The sequence below is a fragment of the Cervus canadensis genome, chromosome 15 (genome assembly GCF_019320065.1).
Source record: "Cervus canadensis isolate Bull #8, Minnesota chromosome 15, ASM1932006v1, whole genome shotgun sequence".
In the NCBI taxonomy this organism is placed as follows: domain Eukaryota; kingdom Metazoa; phylum Chordata; class Mammalia; order Artiodactyla; family Cervidae; genus Cervus; species Cervus canadensis.
In genome coordinates this window covers 17,825,752-17,843,762 of record NC_057400.1, presented here as the reverse complement: position 1 = coordinate 17,843,762, position 18,011 = coordinate 17,825,752, and the positions used below count along the sequence as shown (strand labels likewise).

Genomic DNA, 18,011 nt, shown 5'->3' with positions numbered 1-18,011 from the left:
AGGAGAAAAATAATTTTTACAGCTACCACTGTACTTCAGGTTCAAACTATGTCTTGTGTAGATTGTTATAATAAATCCTTCAAAATAGTATCTCTCATTTTTTCTTGTGATACATACTTGAGTTTTGTGGTTGCTGAGCCCTCTAGAAAGCAGAGCTTATGATGAGAATTAAGGTGTTAATACTTTATGTGTGAGATACAAGGCTTACCAGGCAGTAACAGAAGAAAAAAGAAGAAAAAAAAAAAAACAAAACAAAGAACAGTAGGGGTAAAGCAGGGAAAATAAGAAGTAATGTTATGTGATGTGTTTTGTAGGCTACCATTTTACGATACACTACAATGATATATAGCAGATTTGAGTATTTGGAAAACAGAATTTCTCTAGAAGGGTAAAAAAAAATGTACTGGAATCATATACAGGTGCACTGGGAATAACCTGTTGCTGTTGCTATTGTTGTTTAGTTGCTAAGTTGTGTCTGACTCTTTGCAACTCCATGAACTATAGCCTGCCAGGCTCCTCTGTCCATGGAATTATCCAGGCAAGAATACTGGAGTGGGTTGCCATTTCCTTTTCCAGGGGATCTTCCCAACCCAGAGATCATCTCCTGCATTGGCAAGCAGATTCTTTACCTCTGAGCCACCAGGGAAGCCCCAGGAGTAGCCTAGGTCTCTCCTAAATTGTATTTGCCTCCAATGATGTTTCATTCCTCAAGGATCCAGGTCTCCTCTCCTTCTGGGTTGTATTTCCCAGTCTGAACTATCCAGCCCCTCAGCTGCTGCTCAGGAAACCAGATCCAAGGGACAACAAGATGGTGTTTTATCGAAGTCTGAAAGTGAATTATGAATCACATTACTGCAGAGCATCAGCCAAGAGAAAGAAAGATGAAAGTGGTAAAAGAAACACGAGCGAGGACAAAGCTTGAATTCAGTTCAAGCATCTTTTATGTGTCAGATACTGTGCTAAGTGCTGGGGTGGTGGGACAGTGACATCACAGACCTCACAGATCTTGCACAGTACCCTGGTTAACAATGAACACAAGCAGTGCAATTACAATGCAGTGAGATGACATGGCTGGGGAGCAGAGACTCTTTGTCATCTCATCTGGAAGGACTGATGCTGAAACTCCTTCAGTTTCAGGTGAAGCTTGGCCACCTGATGCGAAGAGCTGACTCTGGAAAAGACCCTATGCTGGGAAAGATTGAGGGCAGGAGGAGAAGGGGATGACAGAGGACGAGATGGTTGGATGGCATCACCGATTCAATGGACATGAACTTGGGCAAACTCCTGTAGATAGTGAGGGAAAGGGAGGCCTGGCATGCTGCAATCTATGGGGTTGCAAAGAATCAGACTCGACTTAGTGACTGAAAAACAAGAACAGGTTGATAATCTAATGAATGCTTAAAGCAGACACTCTTCAAGATTTTTACTAAGTTCAATAATTCAAAAACATTTGCTATATCATACTAAGATGTTTGTTACACTTGATTAAAAAAATCACTGAGATACAAATGCAGTGAAACAGAACCAGTAGAGACCAATCTCAATTGAGACTCCTTGTGACCTCATTCCCTATAAGTATTTCATTTTCAACTTTTCTTAGCTTTCACACTTTTGGAGAGAGTATTTGAGCTACCTTCGCATATACGCTATATATTCCCAATAACTGAGTATGTTTCCAAGGTAGAACGATTATAGGTCAACAGACTTTTCTGTCTCTTGGTCTCACATGAATTGCCATTCAATACCCAGCTATTAATTGGCAGGAATTACTTTGTCTAGTTATCTGTGCATCTCTATTACTATAAAACAAGGGAAAAACTCTGTAACCCCATTTAAACAGTCTCATTTCTCCTCTAAGGGTCCACTCTAAGGAAATTGCTAAGCACATTATTTTCCTGACAATTTCCTCACACCCAAATGAGGTTACTGACCTTTAAATCAATTTCTAAAGACAGGTAAAGGACATTTCTAGACCTTCAAGTGATGGTAGAGCACCTCCTTCAACTGTCTCTTAAGAAATCTGTTCATCTGTTTATAATGTAAATTATTTCGTATCTCAAAATGTTCTTGTATACTCAAATAAATCTGCAAATAAGACATGACCATTCACAACAATTCTCTTAGCACACTGACATCTGTACTCTAATTGTTTTCCCCTATAGTGCCCCGCCCCTTTACCCTCTCCCCACTATTAAGCTGTTTTCAATATCTGAGTCTATTTATGTTTTTTATATTCATCCATTTGTTTTATAGTTTATATTCCACATGTAATAATTACACTATTTGTCTTTCCCTGATTTATTTCAATAAACATGAAATTCTCCAAATCCATCCATATTTTTACAAACAGAAAAAATTCATTCTTTTTTATGACTGAAAAGTATTTCATTGTATAAATGTATAAATCTTCTTTATTCACTCATATACTTGATGAACTTTTAGGTTAATTTCATAACTTGGCTATTATAAATAACACACAATGAACACTGGCATGCATATATCTTTTTTTTCCATTAATTTTTATTAGTTGGAGGCTAATTACTTTACAATATTGTAGTGGTTTTTGTCATACATTGACATGAATCAGCCATGGATTTACATGTATTTCCCATCCCGATCCCCCCGCCCACCTCCCTCTCTACCAGATCCCTCTGGGTCTTCCCAGTGCACCAGGCCCGAGCACTTGTCTCATGCACCCAACCTGGGCTGGTGATTTGTCTCACCATAGACACTATACATGTTTTGATGCTGTTCTCTCGAAACATCCCACCCTCACCTTCTCCCACAGAGTCCAAAAGTCTGTTCTGTACATCTGTGTCTCTTTTTCTGTTTTGCATATAGGGTTATCATTACCATCTTTCTAAATTCCATATATATGTGTTAGTATACTGTAATGGTCTTTATCTTTCTGGCTTACTTCACTCTGTATAATGGGCTCCAGTTTCATCCATCTCATTAGGACTGATTCAAATGAATTCTTTTTAATGGCTGAGTAATATTCCATGGTGTATATGTACCACCGCTTCCTTATCCATTCGTCTGCTGATGGGCATCTAGGTTGCTTCCATGTCCTGGCTATTATAAACAGTGCTGCGATGAACATTGGGGTGCACGTGTCTCTTTCAGGGTCTTTTCCAACGAGTTGGCTCTTCTATCAGGTGGCCAAAGCATTGGAGCTTCAGTATCAGTCCTTTTAACGAATATTCAGGGTTGATTTCCTTTAGGATTGACTAATTTGTTCTCTTTGCAGTCCAAGGGACTCTCAAGAGTCTTCTGCAACACCACAGTTCAAAAGCATCAGTTGTTTGGCCCTCAGTCTTCTTTGTTGTTCAACTCTCATATCCATACATGGCTACTGGAAAAACCACAGCTTTGACGATACAGACGTTTGTTGGCAAAGTAATGTCTCTGCTTTTCAATACACTATCTAGGTTTGTCCTAACTATTCTTCCAAGGAGCAAGCGACATTTAATTTTGTGGCTGCAGTCACTGGACACATTGATTTTGGAGCCCAAGAAAATGAAACCTGACACTATTTCCACACTTTCCCCATCCATTCACCATGAAATGATGAGACTAGATGTCATGATCTCCGTTTTTTGAATGTTGAGTTTTAAGCCACCTTTTTCACTCTCTTTCACTTTCATCAAGAGGCTCTTCCGTTCCTCTTTGCTTTCTGCCATTAAAGTGGTATCATCTACATATCTAAGTTTTTTGATATTTCTCCCAGCAATCTTGATTCCAGCTTGTGATTCATTTAGCCTGGCATTTCACATGATGTACCCTGCATATAAGTTAAACAATCGAGGTAAAAACATACAGCCTTGATGTACTCCTTTCTCAATTTTGAACCAGTCTGTTGTTCCATGTCCAGTTCTAACTGTTGCTTCTTGTCTGGTATACAGGTTTCTTAGAAGGCAGATAAGGCAGTCTGGTATTCCCATTTCTTTAAGAATATTCCACTGTTTGTTGTGATCCACACAGTCAAAGGCTTTAGTGTAGTCAATGAAGCAGAAGCGGATTTTCTTTTTTAATTCCCTTGCTTTGTCCATGATCCAGTGTATGATGACAATTTGCTCTCTGGTTCCTCTTTTTCTAAATCCAGCTTGTACATCTGGAAGTTCTTAGTCCACATGCTGCTGAAACCTAGTTTGAAGAATTTTGAACATAATCTTGCTAGTATGTGAAATGAGAGCAATTTGTATGGTAATTTGAACATTTTTTGGTATTACCTTTCTTTGGGATTAGAATGAAAACTGACCTTTTCCAGTCCTGAGGCCACTGCTAGTTTTCCAAATTGCTGGCATGGGTGCAGCGCTTTATCAGCATCATATTTTAGGACTTGAAATAGCTCAGCTGGAATTCCATCACTTCCACTAACTTTGTTTGTAGTAATGCTTCCTAAGGCCCACTTGACTTCACACTCCAGAATGTCTGGCTCTATGCGGGTGACCACACCATCATGGTTATCTGGGTTATTAAGAGCTTTTTTGTACAGTTCTTCAGTTTATTCTTGCCAACTTTTCTTAATCTCTTCTCTTATGTGCTTGCTATTTTTGTTCTTTACTGTGCCTATCTTTGCATGAAATGTTCCCTTGGTATCTCCAATTTTATTAAAGAGATCTCTAATCTTTCCCATTCTACTGTTTTCCTCTGTTTCTTTGCATTGTTCACTTAAGGAGGCTTTCTTATCTATCCTTGTTATTGTCTGGAACTCTGCATTCAGTAGGCAACAGTGGCAGTGGTGAGGCCAGGATACCCTCTGCTCCTGGGCATTCTCCAACATTAGTTTCAGCCTTCCCCAGGCCCCCTTCCCATCCACTCCAGCAGGGCTTTTGCCTCTACCCTTGGTAGAGGCATGTTTAACAAGGACCAGCATGGGACAACCAGGGCACCAGGCATGTCATCCAGCTACATTAAGTGGCTGAAGGCCGTGTCTCTGTGAGTCAGGGCCTGACATATCATAGTCCACTGGAGAAGGGAATGGCAAAGCACTTCAGTATTCTTGCCTTAAGAATCCGATGAACATCACAGCACTGTTTATAATAGCCAGGACATGGAAGCAACCTAGATGCCCATCAGCAGATGGATGGATAAGGAAGCTGTGGTACATATACACAATGGAATATTACTCAGCCATTAAAAAGAATTCATTTGAATCAGTTCTAATGAGATGGATGAAACTGGAGCCCATTATACAGAGTGAAGTAAGCCAGAAAGATAAAGACCATTACAGTATACTAACACATATATATGGAATTTAGAAAGATGGTAATGATAACCCTATATGCAAAACAGAAAAAGAGACACAGATGTACAGAACAGACTTTTGGACTCTGTGGGAGAAGGTGAGGGTGGGATGTTTCGAGAGAACAGCATCAAAACATGTGTAGTATCTATGGTGAGACAAATCACCAGCCCAGGTTGGGTGCATGAGACAAGTGCTCGGGCCTGGTGCACTGGGAAGACCCAGAGGGATCTGGTAGAGAGGGAGGTGGGCGGGGGGATCGGGATGGGAAATACATGTAAATCCATGGCTGATTCATGTCAATGTATGACAAAAACCACTACAATATTGTAAAGTAATTAGCCTCCAACTAATAAAAATAAAAAAAAAAAAAAAGAAGCCGATGAACAGTATGAAAAGGTAAAAATATGATACTGAAAGATGTCCCCGCCCCCCCACAAGTCAGTAGATGGTCAATATACTACTGGGGAAGAGCAGAGAAAGAGCAACAAAAAGAATGAAGAGGCTGACCAAAGTGGAAACTCCCAGTTGTGGTTTCATCTGGTAGTGAAAGTAAAGTCTGAAGCTATAAAGAATAATATTGCAAGGAATCTGGAATGCTAGGTCCATAATTTAAGGTAAATTGGATGTGGTCAAATGAGACAGCAAGAGTAAACATTGACATTTGAGGAATCAGTGAACTAAAATGGACAGGAATGGGGGAATTTAATTCAGATGCCCATTGTAACTACTACTGTGGGCAAGAATCCCTTAGAAAGAATGGAGTAGACTGCATAGTCAATAAAAGAGTCTGAAATGCAGTAGTTGGTTACAATCTCAAAAATAACAGAATGATCTCAGTTTGTTTCCATGGCAAACTATTCAACATCACAGTAATCCAAATCTATGTCCCAACCAATAATGCTGAAGAAGCTGAAGTTGAATAGTTCTATGAAGACCTACAAGACTTCCAAGAATTAACACCAAAAAAGGATGTCCCTTTTCATCACAAGGGACTGAAATGCAAAAGTAGGAAGTTGAGCGATACCTGGAGTAACAGACAAGTTTGGCCCTGGAGGACAAAATGAAGCAAGACAAAGGCTAACAATTGTGCCAAGAGAATAAACTGGTCATAGCGAACACTCTCTTCCAACAACACAAGAGATGACTCTACACATGGACATCACCAGATGGCCAGCACCGAAGTCACATTGATTATATTCTTGGCAGCCAAAGATGGAGAAGTTCTATACAGTCAGCAAAAACAAGATCCGTGGCTCAGATTGTCAGCATCTTGTTGCAAAGTTCAGACTTAAGTTGAAAAAAGTAGTGAAAGCCATTAGGCCATTCAGGTATGACCTAAATCAAATAATTTATTATTATACAGTAGAGGTGACGAACAGATTCAAGGGACTCGATCTGGTAGACAGAGTGCCTAAAGAACTATGGACGGAGCTTCATAACATTGTACAGGAGGTGATGACCAAAACCATCCCCAAGAAAAAGAAATGCAAGAAGGCAATGTGGTTGTCAGAGGAGGCCTTACAAACAGCTGACATAGACTCGCAAGTCCCACAAATTTCTCTCCTAGAACTGCTTTTGCTGTGTCCCATAGGTGTCAGACCATTGTGCTTTTTAGTTTGTTTATTTTCATTTGTTTCCAAGTATTTTTTATTTCTTATTTTTTCAGTGGTTGCTCAGTAGCATATTATTTAACCTCCATGTCTTTATATTTTCTGAATTTTTTTTCCTGTAGTTGATTTATAGAGTCATATTTTGTGGCCAGAAAAGATGCATGATATTACTCTAATGTTCTTAAATTGAATGAGACATTTTATTCCCTAGCATGTGATCTATCCTGCTTAAGTTCTCCAGGTATACTTAAAAGGAATGTTTTTGTTTGTTTGTTTTTTGCTGTTTTGGGACTGGATGCTCTATAGATCTATTAATATCTATTAAGTCCATTGGTCTAATGTGTTATTTAAGGTCTGTGTTTCCTTACTGATTTTCTGTCTGATCTGTCCATTGATGTAAGTGGGATCTTAAAGTCCCCAACTACTATTATGTTTCTGTCAATTACTCCCTTTATGTCTGTTGTTATTTGCTTTATATATTCAGGTGTTCCTATGTTGCATGCATATACATTGTTGTATCTTTGTCTTGGAATGATACCTTAATCATTATGTAATGTTCTTCTCAGAGCCTAGTTTTTAAGTGTTATCTAACTTCCTATGCTCCTGTTATAACAGTTCACATGCCACTCTTGAATATAAACATTTCTACATATTTTCATCTGTTCTCCCTGTCTCAACTTAGAGTACTTTTTCCTGTTGATTCTCCAAACTCTCTTTAAGCATCATCTGCATTGTGACGATTAATGTCAGGCATTATTAAATGGTTCTAACTATGCCATATATAAGGGGCTTACCCAGTTGCTCAGCAATAATCTGCCTGTAGTGCAGGAGGCCCAGGTTCAATTCCTGGGTTGGGACTATCCCCTGGTGAAGGAAATGGCAACCCACTCCAATATTCTTGACTGGGAAATCCCACAGACTGAGGAGCCTGGCAGACTATAATCCACAGGGTAGTAGAAGAGTTGGACATGAATTGGTGACTAAACAACAATGTCATATACATAACATACATATATATATATATATACACACATATATATTACAGCCTAGCGTGCTGCAGTCCATGAGGGTTGCAAAGAGTTGGACATGACTGAGCAACTGAACAACAACATATTATATAAGATTACTGAAATACACTACCTAAGACACTATAGCATAATTGTTAGTACAACTGTTGTCACAATTAAAAGACTATAAGTTAGTGAGGCATCTTTATAATTCCTGTGTCTAGGACAAAAATGCATGGGTGACTGTCATCGATTTTTTTACTCAACAAACCAGCATATTTAATACTAGGACATATCATGTACTGCCTTCATGCCAACTCTGGGCCTAGCTTCATAAAGACATAGGACTCTCAAGAACTATTTACTCTTAACTGGTGTGGAGTGGTCAACTAAATATAGTTAACAATTCAAAGCTAAACTGTGTCCATTCTGAAGTAGTTGAGTCCATTTAATGGCAAATAACAAATCTAAAACATGGGAAAATATCTAGGTAATATTCTGCTTAACTGCCACCACACCAGTATCTTTTTCCAGTCTTTCTTTTTTGGCTTTTAGGTTTCTGTTTTGTTTTATTCACCATATAAAAACATTATATCTCTATGCTATTTCAACCTGCATTTGTTGATATGCCAATCTCTAGGCCACACTGTATTGAATGAAATACATTTTTCCCTGTCTCTATTAGTTAATTATGGTATGTCCCTTGTTTCAACATTTTACCATCTCAGAAATGACTCTTGAATATAGGCTGAATGGTTTTAATTTCACCTTAGAAAGGGGCAAGAAGAAAATGGTATCAACAAATCCAAGCATTTAGATTTATAGGTAAGCATCACTCTTGCAGGTGCTTCTGAATTATAAAAGAGAAATACAATTTTCTCTGCTGCTGCTGCTGCTGCTGCTGCTGCTAAGTCGCTTCAGTAGTGTCCGACTCTGAGCGACCCCACAGACAGCAGCCCACCAGGCTCCCCCGTCCATGGGATTCTCCAGGCAAGAACACTGGAGTGGGTTGCCATTTCCTTCTCCAACAATTTTCTCTACTACAATAGCAACTGGTAAACAAAATCATAAATATTCTGCTATAGTTTGATTCATAGATTGACTTGGCTATTACTATTACTATTGGCTTGGCTTGTTATTATTACTAGCAACACTTCTCATATTCAATATTACAGCATTAATTTGGCTGCAATTAAAATACCACATGGTCAATGAATAGCAGAACCAGGTAAATACGCCATATTGTACTACTACTACACATACGATGAACTGAGGTCTAATGGAGAATTGGGTATCAACAAGAATAAGTTGGCAACAGAACTGCACTGAAGTCCTAATTCAGCCTTACCATCCAGAATGAGACTCAGAGAACCTTGGGAGAGAATTAGTAGCCTTTTCAATTTTTTTTTTCTTCTGGTATTTAGAAATTCTATTGCATCTTATCTCATGAGAGATCCTGGAAATAAACCTTATTTATTTATTTATTTTTTGAAGATTGTAGGTTCCTCTAAGATCAGGTTCTTGGAATGCAGAGCAGCTAGTTAACAGTGGATGGTGGGATTTTCAAGGAAGGAGAATCAAGAAATTCCACTCCAAAAAGTAAGCAGAATATTCTGGATCCAAAGGTAAACCTAACCTGGTGGGAAAGTCAATTGTGACTGAGAAAAGTTTACCAAACTCAATGCCATTAAATGTCCCTCTCCCTTCAAAACAAAATCTGACACAATAATGGGAAAAAACAAAACAAAACAAAACAAAAAAGCTGATCTTCACAAAAATGGAAATGCAAAAAAAAAAAAAAAAAAAGTTACCAAGTTTGGCCTTTGTTACTGCATTACCAGAAAGGTTAGAAATATTTAAATTCTGCCTCTTTAATTAGGCAAACACACTCTTTGGTCTCTTATAGTTGCAATTCAATTGTTTTCTTATATTTCACTTGAGCCAAGAAGACATTTTCACATTGCCAGATTTGTCAAGGTATATCCATAAATGACAGGCTCCCCATGTGGCTCTGTGGTAAAGAATACGCCTGCCAAGCAGGAGACACAGGTTGGATACCTGGGTCAGGAAGATCCCTTGGAGGAAATGGCAACCCACTTCAGTATTCTTGCCTGAAATATCCCATGGATAGAAGGGCCTAGTGGGCTATAGTCCTCAGGGTCACAAAAGAGTCAGACACAACTTAGTGACTAAACAACAACCCATAAATGATAACAGTAGAAAATGAAAGCATTTATAAGAAACAAAACTAATAAATAATATTTCTGACTCAGTTCCACACAACAGCAAAATCAGACCTTTGTTAATGACTACAAATATAAGTAGTAAGCTATACCATGCCTTTAATCCAATGTGGCCGTCCTGTATTTTCCAATGCAACAACAGTTTGACTACTTTATTCAAATTTCTACATGAATATATGGTTTCATCACATACATCCATGGGTATGCATCTTGTCCCCACATCTAAGCACCTCCACCAACCAGCCCCCAAGACCTGGGTTACCAAGCTTAGGCTTTCTAAGCGCTTTCTGTTTCCATGTCCAAAGTATTAATTTAGAAGTACCTTGTCCTAAGATTTTTTCCTCTTTTTTAGGTGCTTGAAGCCTATTGTACTGGGGCTTAACAGGCTGCTAAATGTGCACTTAACATCCTTCCCCTATTTAACATTTCCCAACATGTAGCATATGATTCCCAACCCTAGAACACCATCCTTCCAATTTCTTCCTCATTACAAACTTCCTGCCCAGCATGTTTCCATTAAGAAAGCTAGAAAGATTAGGGTTGAAAAAAACTTTAGAAATAGTTGATCCATAAGATAAGAAAGTTATTTTTACTAAAGAAACTTTAGGAAGATGTCAATAGAAGATTCAATGTTGAAGCTGAAAATAGATCATAATATGTCAATTCTAAAAAATTCTTATATATGTTTTGACCCTTGAAGACCCTGTTATTGTAGACACAGTAAAGGATAAGAAAGAGAAAGTGAAATAGAAGGTCTGAAAGAAAATTTGAATTTTTTAATCTAAATTCTTTTCCTCCAAATTTAGAAAAGTAAGCATAGTCACATCTATCCTGGGAGAGAAAGTGTGTAAATTTTCACTTTCCAAAAGTGACATTAGAGAAGGATGAAAATTCACCTATTAAATAATTCTTGCCCTACAAATGCAGCACTGTAACTTCAATCATTGAAGCAAATGCTAAGGAGTCTGTAAAGATGACCCTTCTATTAGTCATGCAGTGAATCATAGAAGGTTATGGTCATGGCCTCTGAAATGATAGGAGGCCATGTCAGAAAAAAGGTACCTGGTATGAAAAACTTCACAGGACAAAATGGATATATCTCCACAATAAGAAAGCTCACATCTCTCTCCCCAACCAAGTTCTACAGTAGAGAAATGTACATGCACATTCTCAAGGAAGCATTTCCATCATGACCACTTCTACAGAGGGCATTGCTGAGTGCGCCTCCAATGTGTCTGGTACAGACCATACATTTTTTCTAGACTGGAAGCATTATTGCACACTCTTGGCTTTTCAATCCATTGACTTAAGTAAATCTGGGCCAGTTTTTCACTTCTTATGTGTTATCACCATGCCAAACTCTGAAACAAAAGGACTGCATACACCTAATGAGAGCCTACCATGGAGAAAGTTGTTTTTCCTCCCCTACTTTCTTCCTTATTATTTTCTTATTATTTAAACTCTGGCAATAAGAGAATGGATCCTTGATATCTGAAAACAATATGTCTGTAGAAGTTCTCACATTCACAAAAAAACCTTTCTTAAAAAAAAAGAAAAAGAATGTTACTACTTCTTTGCCAACTGGCTGACTCCAGCATACTAGCCCCTTATCATGTTGCATTCATTTCTGTTCCTGATCTTAGGTCTATTTTCTCATTTAGTTTTCACAATGATCCTCTGCAATTGAGGAAATTATTATCACTAGTATTTTTTAACTATTCCTAACTATTGCAAGTGGCAGAACTTAAGAATAGTTGGCAAATAGGCAATAAAATTTTAAATTTGTGAATGCTGAAGGTTCATTATCCCGAGGAGAATATGAGGAGATGGTATTGGGATGCATTTCCATGGCAATCAGCAGCAGAATCTGGCCCCAGGACTGGCTGCCTACCTTCCTTGGCCCTCTGTGCTGTGGACGCTGGTGTGCTCTGGGCGCAGAACACCTCTCGGGTCTGGATCCCACCTCCACAAATGGGTCCCATCTCATGCCAGTGGAGGGACTGCTGCTCGAGGAGAGAGACTTGGCATTCTTTCCATTCAGAGGTCTTCCAGGAATACCTGTTTGGTGTGATTTGTTTAAAAGAAGAAGAAGAAGAAGAAGTAAGGAAAACACAGAATTCCATAGGAAACTTAAGTTATTGACATCAAATGTATGTAATCATCTCTCTTTCTAGTATCAAATCTTTGCCTATGGATAAAGACATTTGCCAGCTTTGAATACTAAACCTCTTTTATTTCCTTGAGAAAAAGTAAGCAGTCTATCATGCTAACAGCACAGGACCAGAAGATTGAATGAAGGAAAATACGGATAAATAGTAGAGATGTCTCAGCCTTAAAGCTCTAAGAGAGTAAAGAATCAGAGAAAGGATCCTGGTAGTCCAGTGGTTAAGACTCTATGCTTCTAATGCAACAGGTGTGGGTCTGATCCATAGCTGGGGAACTAAGATCCCACATGCCACGTGGCATGGCCAAAAAAACTAGAGGAAGGAGCTGGAAACCAAATGTGCTTAATTCCCAGGAGGTGAACTCATCATGGGGTTTAATTCCACAAACTTTTAGATGACTTTGTGTGAAAGTTGGGCTTTCTTTTTTAATTGGTAGGACAGTGTATGAATGTGTGAGTATATTATTTTAAATGAACAGAGACTATCTCCAACTTTTCAACCTTATTGATACAGGTATTTCTATCAGTTTGACCCCATTGGAATAAAGGTATATGTATTAAAAATGAGTTCACCATCAGTTCAGTTCAGTCACTCAGTCATGTCCAATTCTTTGTGACCCCATGGGCTGCAGCACACAAGGCTTCCCTGTTCATCACCCACTCCTGGAGCTTGCTCAAACTCATGTCCATTGAGTCAGTGATGCCATCCAATCATTTCATCCTATCATCCCCTTCTCTTCCTGCCTTCAATCCTTCCCAGCATCAGGGTCTTTTCCAGTGAATGAATCAGTTCTTTGAATCAGGTGGCCAAAGTATTGGAGCTTCAGCTTCAGCATCAGTTCTTCCAATAAATATTCAGGACTGATTTCCTTTAAGTTTGGCTGGTTTGATATCCTTGCTGTTCAAGGGACTCTCAAGAGTCTTCTCCAACCCCACAGTTCGAAAGCATCAATTCTTTGGTGCTCAGCTTCCATGTACCACTATATTTAATTGGTGAGTTGTTTTTCTTTTTTTCACACATATACAGACATGTCATTGTTATACTGACATAGAATATATCTTCTTGGTTTACAACTGATTGAGATACACAGTGATAGACACAAATAAGGGGCAAGACATAATGAAGTTTCTACACAACTTACAGAATATAAAACAACGATAATAATACTACATTCATACCTAGAGAACGATTTCAGACAGAATCTCCTTTTGTGGTTTATGAGAGCATTCCTCAAGCCCATGGCATTAATATAACCCTACAGAATTCACATAAATATCAGCAGATTCATTAGTTACTGGAGTAACAAATGAAACCTGAGAACATTCTCATATCTGCTGTCCCATTTCATATTTTAGGAAAAATTTCTCAGTTTGGGGATTGTTCAAAGAAAAAAATAGCACTAAAAAATAAACATACCTCACCAAGGCCCTGGCCTTTTAGAAACTAGAGTAAAACTGAAATCAAGTAACAGACATCAAAATGAGGAAGCAAATCTCTAACATACCTCAGAGTGAGCAAAGCCCTTGATAATGAGGGTTGTCATTCTAAAAACCATGAAAGCTGAGGATCATGTCTTGTGAAAAGCCCATTGTAGTAAAAGAATTTGGATAATTCTGTGGGGTTTGTTGTAACAGGATTCTGCTCCCTTTGCCTCACGACTTCATTTTCACAGGGTTTTCCAAGTGAAAGTCACTCAGAGAGCTGGACAAGAGTCTGAAGTGTAGAGCTAAGTCCTGCTTTTACTAGGTGAATATAGACAATAATATGTTTCTAATTCCTGGGCATGAATGATTGAGAAAAGTCTAAGTCTTTCCAGAGATGGTCCTTCTCCAGAGGTGATGATCCAAAGCTCTTTCTCCTCACTAGACAGAGGGGTCACCTAGGCTCCATGGTCACTCAGGCAGAAGGCTTGTCCCCTGTGTCTCTGAGTCTCGGGGCACAGGTCAGTTCTCTTGTCTCTGGACTCTAAGGCAAGGCACAGTGTGGCAGGGGTGGGTTTGCTGGACAGTTACCACATTCTCATTTCAAATCCTCTCCCCCCACTGATTCCCTAAAACAGCTCTCTAACTATTAAGGAGGTTAGATGCAGTCCTGCCCTAAGGCTCCTATGATATAGTGAGCAAATTAGGTGGGGAAAAGGTGCAGAAATGTGTGGACAACAAGCATGCTTGGGAATCAGACATGGTTGAATCTGAGCCTTTCCACTTACTAGTCATGTGACTTTGGCTCAGTTCTATTTTCCTATCGGTAAAATAAGGGTAATAACACTGAATGTGGATAAAAACACATAACAAGTGTTCAATAAATATTAATTCCCTTTTTAATGTCCTTCTATACCTGTTTTTTTTTTCTCCTACTGACATAGAAAACACACACACACACACACACACACACACACACACACCCAACATTGTACTTATGAGAACTTAATTGATTTTATCAGAAGTTAATATTAGGGATCCAGGAATGCCATAGTCTTACCTCCAAGAATCAAAATTCAGTAAAGAGCATAAAAGAAACTTAGAGCATTTAGAATCATAGCAAGTCACAGCAATTTGTTCACTTGTTTGAAAGGAATGGGCCATGCTGCATAAACTGCTTTTTCAATAAATTTATCATGACCCTATAAGAACTAGCAATGGAGGAATTTTGGAAGTCATTTTAGAGATAAATGAAAAGAAAAGTTTAATGACTATGGTTTTCTATAAAGTAACAAAAACCCTCTTGGTAGCTCTTTAACCAAAAACACCCAAATTCTATTCACTGCCAAATAACAAATTCTCTTAAAAAAAAAAAAATAGAAGACATTTATCATGATTGCTATTGCTTACTACCTCAGAGAAAATACCAACCTAGCAAGAGGCAAAGGAAAAAGCACACTAGTGAAGGACTTCTATATTCCTTTTTAACATGCCGGTCTTTTCATAGTCTTTGCTTTTTTATTTTTATTTTTTCAAATGCAGTATGTTCAGTCACAAATCACCTAGAAGCCAGGAAAACTGAACATTCTGAACTCATCCAACCTGGGAAAGTATCTCTAGGATCTGACAGAATAGGAAATCAAAGGAGTCTTCTCAGCTAAATGTTGCCTGCTATCTCCCTCAGAGGCTGTGACAGGAATAGCCCTCCAGCCTCTGGACAACTTGGCTTCCTGACTGCCAGGGACATTCTCTTTAATGGCCAAGTCCACATCAAAGCCCAGGCCTTTCCACCCTCTCTCGCCCAACTCTGCTGCGTTTCAAGCCTTACTTTGTCCTTCTGCTTAAGAGAGAAATAGGAGGTGTCTCAAAGGCCAAGATTCTGCCTCTTGATAAAGAACACTTTGAAACCAACTGTACAAATGCCTCAAGTAAAGTAAACGGCCATGACATGAAACCAATTAGTCGATCCTCATAGCCCCTCATGAATGTAGCTCCTCAGGAATGGATCCATTTGTCTTGTCACATGGCCTGACTGAGCAGGAGAGACAAGGCATTCATTTATTAAGGCTTCTAGGATATCATGACATATACCCCAAGCAATAATAACAATCAAAGTTTCTGCATGCTAAGTCTGTTACAGGCACTGCATTAACAAATGTAGGTGTATAACTTCATGTAGTCTTCCCAGCAAGCAGTTCAGTTTAGTTCAGTCGCTCAGTCATGTCCAACTCTTTGTGACCCCATGGACTGCAGCACGCCATTAGAATATGAACACTGTGGTCACATAGGCTCAAATTTTAGCGTTTTCAGGAGATAAGAACAAGTTAAAAAGAAAAATAAAATATAAACCAAATAAATGTATCTAATTGTAAAAATTCAAGTTTCCACAAAATGTTGAAATGACAATTTTTTGAAGACTAATGCCTTTTCAAGGCCCTGAAAACCATTTTGCTGCCTGGTTACTGTGAGTGTTAGGGAAACCTGTCATCAACCTTTTATGTGAAAATTATTCCAATGACCTCACCATTAGTGAGATGTCACACTGTCAGCCACTTATATACTGAATACCCAAGGGAAACAACTTGTGTAAGAATATTTTACTTAATGCTAAGGTACGTATGTGAGATGGATGGCAGAAAGGAATTAAAAGCAGGACTCCCTAGGAACAGAAATACGCCTGCCCAATAGTAAGCAAATCACTTACTCAATCATGCATTTATTCCTTTTTTCTTTTAAGAAGTAATTTTTGAACTCTAATTATATGTCAAGTCTGGATTCAGACAATAGAAATGCACAAAAATGATCAAGACAAAGCCCCCGATCTTGAAAAGGTGACCTTCTAGTGGGGTAGACAGACAGAAATGAACCAAAACAGAAGACGGCATTAGATAACATGTCCATCAGAGAGAGATGGATGAGGAGAGCTAGTTCAATGCTGTGACCAGGAAAACCTTCAGAATGCTGAATAAAACAAAGCAGTAGGCACAAGAAGAGGTGGACAAGGAGCATTCTAGAAGAGAGTATGTTCAAAGGCCCCAGGGAAGGAGAATGCTTTGCATTTTGTAGGAAAGCTCAGAAGCCAGTGTGGTTGGAACAAGCAGGTCAAGGTAGGAGGAGAAAGAGGGAGAGGCAGGCAGGGGCCAGGCTATGGAGGGAGGACTATGAGTGTTATTCCAAATGTGCTAGGAAATCACTGTCAAGTTCTGAGGAGGGTGAAAGAGTCATCCTGGCCACTGACTGAAGGACATACCACAGGGGAGTGGCAGAAGGGAGATACATGTGGGGGCATTTGTTACTCTAGGAAACATGCTGCTAAGGCTTCAGTTGGGGCATTCACAGTGAATATGAGAAGTGATCAGACTCTGGACATTCTGTGAAGGCGGAGACAGCCTTCTGATGATTAGATGTGGGTGGGAGAGGACTTCCGCAATGGCTCAGTGGGTAAAGAATCTGCCTTCAAAGCAGGAGTCACAGGAGATGCAGGTTCGATTCCTGGGTCAGGAAGATCCCCTGGAGAAGGAAATGGCAACCCACTCCAATATTCTTGCCTGAAAAATCCCAAGGACAGAGGAGTCTGGCAGGCTACAGTCCATGGGACCGCAAAGAGTCAGACACGACTGAGCAGCCAAGCACAAGTGGGAGAGAAAGAGAGGAGTGGGGAATAATTCCAGGAACTTGCCTGGTGGTCCAGTGGCTACATTTGTACTCCCAATGCAGGGGTCCCAGGTTCAATCCCTGTTCAGGGAACTAGCTTCCTCATGCCTCAACTAAGAGTTTGTATGCCATGACCAAAGATTCTGCATGCCACAAGTGAGACCAGGTGTAGCCATATAAAATAAATAAATAAAAAGGAATGATTCCAAATTACTTTGCCCCAAGTACTAGTAGCACAATTTCTTGGCACTGAATTCTTACCTGAAACAGCCCAGGAAAGGGGACAAGAACTCAGATATCAGGTAAATGAATAAAACCTGAATTTCACTTCTATACTCTGCTTTCTGAAGCTGTCTCCCACACCTGGAACTCACAGGCCAATTTTTTCATATGCCTCCCATAATTTAGGTCTACTCTTAGGAAATGGTCAATAAATATATTCACAGGATACATATTAAGTTACACATGTGTGCTTGCTCAGTCACGGCTGACTCTTTGCCACCCCACGGACTGTAGCCTGCCTGGCTCCTCTACTCATGGAATTTTCCAGGCAAGAATACTGGAGTGGGTTGCCATTTCCTACTCCAGGGGATCTTCCCAACCCAGGGATCGAACTCAGGTCTCTTGTGTCTCCTGGACTGACAGGCGAATTCTTTACCA

The 18,011-nt window shown here is 39.4% G+C and overlaps 1 protein-coding gene across 1 annotated transcript in view; it reads right to left on the bottom strand.

Annotated features, from left to right (window-relative positions):
- THSD7B (thrombospondin type 1 domain containing 7B) overlaps window positions 1-18,011 on the bottom strand; it is a 993,808-nt gene that overhangs the window by 579,095 nt on the left and 396,702 nt on the right. Inside the window, exon 5 of the mRNA XM_043487921.1 lies at window positions 12,003-12,169. Coding sequence (XP_043343856.1) covers window positions 12,003-12,169 — 167 coding nt within the window. The remainder of the gene's footprint in view (window positions 1-12,002; window positions 12,170-18,011) is intronic.